Source organism: Otolemur garnettii, unplaced genomic scaffold (assembly GCF_000181295.1).
Source record: "Otolemur garnettii isolate 467f Iridium unplaced genomic scaffold, OtoGar3 scaffold00174, whole genome shotgun sequence".
Taxonomy (NCBI): domain Eukaryota; kingdom Metazoa; phylum Chordata; class Mammalia; order Primates; family Galagidae; genus Otolemur; species Otolemur garnettii.
The window spans coordinates 2,194,709-2,200,956 of NW_003852569.1; the positions used below are offsets into that span (position 1 = coordinate 2,194,709).

Sequence of the window (6,248 nt, forward strand, 5' to 3'; positions counted from 1 at the left end):
GGTCCGGGCTGGGGATTCGAACCCGCCACCTTAGGTGTACATGGCTGGCGCCTTAGCCGGTTGAGCTATAGGCGCCGAGCCTAAGTATTGGATTTAAGTGATTTTACCTTTTGGGTTTTTCTAAATCTTCCAATTAAAATAAATTAAAAATCTAAATTATAAATATTTATTGCATGAATCAAATATATAAATCAGTTTGTGTATGTTTTAAATTACTATGTCTGTGTTACAAATATTTCATTAAATTTTTTTTTTCCTCCATCTCATTCTGGAAAGAAAATTTACAAGCATTTTATTTTATGTTATAAGTTTTTAATTTTTTCTTTTTTATTTTGAGACGTCATCTCACTCTGTCACCCTGGATAGCTCACAGCAACCTTCCACTCTTGGGCTTGAGCAATCCTCTTGCCTCAGTTTCCTGAGTAGCTGGGACTACAGGCATGTGTCACTATGCCCAACTAGTTTTTATATTTTTGGTAGAGACAGGGTCTGGCTCTTGATTAAGTCTGGTCTTGAGCTCAAGGATTCCACTTGCCTCTGCCTCCACCTCTCAGAGTGCTAGGATTACTTTACAGGTGTGAACCAGTGAACTACCATTACAAGTGTTTTAAAGTGAAGATTGCAGGCTACAGTACTTCTTTCAAACTGTGTCAGGCAAAGAAAACTGAATCGAAGAGGAGAGCAGTTTGGATATGTGCATTTGAGATTATTAGCAGACTGCTGAGAATCATAGCTTGAGCCTTTATTTTATTTTGTTTATTTATTTATTTATTTGAGACAGAGCCTCAAGCTGTCTCCCTGGGTAGAGTGCTGTGGCATTGCAGCTCACAGCAACCTCCAACTCCTGGGCTTAAGCAATTCTCTTGCTTCAGCCTCCCAAGTAGCTGGGACTACAGGCGCCCACCACAACGCCTGGCTATTTTTTTGGTTGTAGTTGTCGTCGTTTGGCAGGCCCAGGCTGGATTTGAACCCACCAGCTCTGGTGTATGTGGCTGGTGCCTTAGCTACTTGAGTTATATAGGTACCAAGCCGAGCCTTTCTTTTAGACAGCTTGATGTTATTGATGATAGGTAAAGACCTTCTTTTTGAAAATGTGTGTTTCTTTTTTATTCTAACAGAAATGACATCAGATGTACCATCACTGGGTCCAGCCATTGCCTCTGGAAACCCTGGGCCTGGAATTCAAGGTGGAGGAACCATTGTCCAGAGGGCTATTAAGCGGCGACCAGGGTAAATCTGAGTAGAGTGTGTTATGAATTTTTCTCTGTAAACCAACCTGATTTAGGTACTTACTGAGCCCACTTCACTATCCCTTCTCTCTTTCTTGAACAGATAACCTACTACACAGCTCTCATATAAGTTTTCTTTTCTTTTCTTTTTTTTTTTGAGACAGAGCCTCAAGCTGTCGCCCTGGGTAGAGTGAGTGCTATGACATCACAGCTCACAGCAATGTCTAATTCCTGGGCTTAAGCAATTTTCTTGCCTCAGCCTCCCAAGTAGCTGGGACTACAGGCGCCTGCCACAACACCTGGGTATTTTTTGGTTGTAGTTGTCATTGTTGTTTATCAGGCCCGGGCTGGATTAGAACCCACCAGCTCTGGTATATGTAGCTAGTGCCTTAGCCACTTTAGCTACAGGCACCGAGCATATAAGTTTTCTTAGTGTCTGGATTTTTCCTTTTTTTTTTTTTTGCATCTGTGTTATGGGGGAGCTTTTTTCTTATGTTGAATTGATGTTTTTATTCAAGTTTCCCATAGTATTTATTTATTTATTTATGAGAGAGTCTCTGTCACCCTATCTAGAGTACTGTGGTATCATTGTAGCTCATAGAAACCTCAAACTCTTGGGCTCAGATGATCCTCTTGCCTCAGCCTCCTGAGTAGCTGGGACTTCAGGTGTGCACCACCAGCTAGTTTTTTAATTTTATTTATTTATTTTTTGAGACAGAGCCTTAAGCTGTCACTCTGGGTAGAGTGCTGTGGCATCAAAGCTCACAGCAGCCTCCAACTCCTGGCTCAAGCGATTCTCCTGCCTCTGCCTCCCAAGTAGCTGAGATTATAGGCACCTGCCACAACACCCAGCTGTTTTTTGGTTGCAGTTGTCATTGTTGTGGGCCCTGTTGATTTGAACCTGCCATTTTAGGTGTATGTGGCTGGCGCCTTAGCCGCTTGAACACAGGTGCTGAGCCTAGTTTTTTTATATTTATTTTTTTTAGTAGAAGTGAGGTGGTGGTGGTGGGGTCTTCACTTGCTCAGGCTGGTCTTGAACTCCCAAGCTGAAAGAGTCCACTGGCCTCAGCCTCTCAGTGTACTAGGATTACAGGGGTGAGCCACTGCATTTCTTTTTTTTAAAGCAAAAATATCTGTAAGGTAAAGGAATCTGCCTAAACCCAGAGATTTCATTGTTGCTGAGAAAATTGCTGCTTTCATTAAGCTTTATGTCTGCATTTTTTTTTTTTTTTTTTTTGAGACAGAGCCTCAAGCTATCCCCCTGGGTAGGGTGCCATGGCATCATGCTCACAGCAACCTCCAACTCCTTGGCTCAAGCGAGTCTCCTGCCTCAGCCTCCCAAGTAGCTGGGACTACAGGCGCCCGCCACAACGCCTGGCCATTTTTTGGTTGCAGCCATCATTGTTGTTTGGCGGGCCCGGGCTGGGGATTCGAACCCACCACCTTAGGTGTATGTGGCTGATGCCTTAGCCGCTTGAGCCACAGGCGCCGAGCCTATGTCTGCATTTTAAAATCATTTTGATAGGCTTCTTTTCTGAATTTAGAGAATGCTAAACTCACTAATTTTCCTTTTACATTATTGTTACTTTATTGGGAATGCAGAGTCCATTCAGTTCCCAAAGTATCTATCAAATGCCTAATTAGTGTGTGGCATTGTGCTAATTGCAAGTCAGATTCAGTGATTATAAATGAGACACATTTTTTGTCTCCAAGTTGCTTATGTTCTAACAGGAATAATCATTTATATACATACATATAATACAAGATAGAATTTGCCAAGATTTATAAGTGCTGTATTTTTCTGTATATAGAAATACCACATTTGGTTGGTAAACACTGGGAAAAGTTCAGAAAGGAGGTTGCTTTAGTGGAGCCTGGATGAATGAGTAGGTAGTATTTTATCCACTTTTTGGTATTGCATTTCACTTTTTTCTTTTTCTTTTTAAAAATTATGCAGCTGATCTTATAACTATTTAAGTTTCATCTCACTAAAGGTAATTTAAGAGTGATCCGTGAGCTAAGTGGTGACATGAGAAACATATTAAGATTTGCTGTGTGTTCAGAGCTTTACACATTTTATCTCATTTATTGAGGCATAGGGTGCATAAATAAGCTAGTTCTGAAGCTAGTTAAATGGCAGATCTAAGATTTTAACCTTGGGAGTTTAGCTTTAGAGTCAACTCAATTAAACACCATGTTATTGTCATATATAATAGCAAACAGAGGCCAGGTGCAATGGTTCACGCCTGTAATCCTAGCACCCTGGGAGGCCGAGGTGAGTGGATTGCTTGAGCTCAGGAATTTGAAACCAGCCTGAGCAAGAGCAAGACCTTGTCTCTAAAAATGGCCAGGTGTTGTGGCAAGTGCCCTTAGTCCCAGCTACTTGGGGAAACTTAAGCTGTAGGATCATTTGAGCCTAAGACTTGGACATTGCTGTGAGCTATGATACCACAGCCCTCTACCATCTGGGACAAAATGAGATTCTATCTCAAGAAAAAAAATAGCAATTAGAGCAACATAAATATTTAAATTAGAGGATAACTTGAGAAAGTTATAGTTTGTTTGTTTGTTTGTTTGTTTTGAGACAGAGCCTCAAGCTGTCCCTGTGGGTAGACTGCTGTGGCATCACAGCTCACAGCAACCTCCAACTTCCGGGCTCAAGAGATTCTCCTGCCTCCACCTCACAAGTAGTTGGCACTACAGGCACCCGCCACAACTCCTGACTATTTTTTCTTTTTTGAGACAGAGGCTCAAACTATTGCCCTGGGTAGAGTGCTGTGGCATACAGCTCACAGCAACCTTCAACTCCTGGGCTTAAATGATTCTCTTGCCTCAACCTCACAAGTAGCTGGGACTACAGGCCCCTGCCACAATGCCTGGCTATTTTTTGGTTGTAGTTGTCATTGTTGTTTTGTTTGACAGGCCTAGGCTGGATTTGAACTCGCCAACTCTGGTGTATGTGACTGGCACCTTAGCCGCTTGAACTACAGGTGCTGAGTCATGGCTGTTTTTTAGTTGCAGCCATCATTGTTATTTGGTGGGCCCGGGCTGGATTTGAACCCGCCAGCTCAAGTGTATGTGTCTGGTACCTTAGCTGCTTGAGCCACAGGTGCCGAGCCAGTTACAGTATATTTAAAATGGAATACTCTATAGCTAGAAGTGGCAAATGGGTATTGGTAAAGAAGAATTTCACAATATGCAGTAGAACCTTTATAAATTGACCATACAAGGTACTAAAACATAATGGTCAACATATAGAGATAGTCAGTGTAAGAAATGAGGCCTACTGTATTGATACATACGTGTGGTATAGGTTGGGTCTGTGAAAATTAGGTCAGCTTATGGAGGTAGTCATTGTAGGGAGATGGTCAACTATGGAAGTTCTGCTGTATTTAAGAGAGGTTACAATATTGTAGTAATATTTCACTGTTAGAAAAAAACATGAGCGTATAATAAAAACATTGAAAAAATACTCATCAGATTTCTGGGTGATGGGATTATGAGTAATGTACTTACTTATTTTTAATTTTCTAAATTTTCTGAAATGAACATGTATAATTGGTAATCAGAAAAATATATTTTAAATGAAAGGTTGGAAAATATATAAAGTTAGAAAGAACAATAAAATGTCTATAGTCAGGCTCAGCACCAGTGGCTCAAGTGGCTAAGGTGCCAGCCACATACACCTAAAGTGGTGGGTTCGAATCCAGTCTGGGCCCACCAAACAACAATGATGGCTGCAACCAAAAAATAGCCAGGCCTTGTGGTGGATGCCTGTGATCCCAGCTACTTGGGAGGCTGAGGCAAGAAACTCACTTGAGCCCAGGAGTTGGAGGTTGCTGTGAGCTGATGCCATAGCACTCTACCCAGGGGGACAACTTGAGGCTCTGTCTCCAAAAAAAAAAAGAAAAAAAATGTTCATAGTCAAGTATCATCAATTTTGTAGTGTATTTTGAAACTGAGTTATTGGGTAATTGGGTAGTTTTTGTATATAAATTATTTTTAATAGTTGTAATCATATAATTACATAGTTTTATATAGCCTAGTTTTTTTACCAAATCATATGTAATAACCTCTGCATTGTAACATACTCTGTGAAAGTGTAATTTTTAATGGTTGCATAAAAGGATATACTTGGGGCCAGGCCTGATGGCTCATGCCTATAATCCCAGCAATTGGGAGGCCGAGGTAGGTGAATTGCCTGAGCTCACAGGTTCGAGAACAGCCTGAGTCAAAGTGAGATGAGACCTCATCTCTAAAAATAGCTGGGCATTGTGGCAGGTACCTGTAGCTATGCGGGAGGCTGAGGCAAGAGGATCCCTTGATCTCAAGAATTTGAGGTTGCTGCGTGCTATGATGCCATGGCACTGGCACTCTACTAAGGGCGAGAAAGTGAGACACTGTCTCAAAAAAAAGAAAAAGAAAAAAGGATGTCCTTGATTCCTGTTTGTGGACATATTTTTTTAATTTTTAATTTTTTTCATTAAATCAACTGTGTACATTAGTACATTTATTGGGTTTAGTGTACTGATTTGTTATACAGTGTGAAATGCTTACACTGAGCTGATTAACACATCCATCACCTTGCGTACTTTTTTGTTGTGTTAAGACAATTATACTCTTTTCTTAATGGTTTTGAAATGTATCGTTGCATTATGCACATTAGGTGAGGTTCCCCCCAAATATCCTCCCTCCTCCTGACCTCCCCTCTCCCCTTCTCTCCTCTTCCATCTCTTTCCTCTTCCCTCCTACTTTCTGGACTATAGTTATGTTTTACCATTCATATGAATGAGTAGGTGATTATATATTGATTTCATAGTAGTATTCAGTACACTGTATACCTTTTTTCCATTCTTGAGATACTTTACTAAGAAGAATTCTTTTTTTTATTGAGACAGAACCTCAAGCTATCCCCCTGGGTAGAGTACCGTGGCATCACAGCTCACAGCAACCTCCAACTCCTGGGCTTAAGTGAGTCTCCTGCCTCAGCCTCCCAAGTAGCTGGGACCACAGGCGCCC

General features: G+C 41.3%; 1 protein-coding gene across 5 annotated transcripts in view; it reads left to right on the top strand.

The window, feature by feature from the left end:
• ARNT (aryl hydrocarbon receptor nuclear translocator) overlaps positions 1–6,248 on the top strand; it is an 85,025-nt gene that overhangs the window by 21,851 nt on the left and 56,926 nt on the right. For all 5 annotated transcript variants that reach the window (XM_003800439.2, XM_023519397.1, XM_023519398.1 and 2 more), the window contains exon 2: positions 1,119–1,230. In XM_003800439.2, the coding sequence (XP_003800487.2) occupies positions 1,119–1,230 (112 nt within the window). The remainder of the gene's footprint in view (positions 1–1,118; positions 1,231–6,248) is intronic.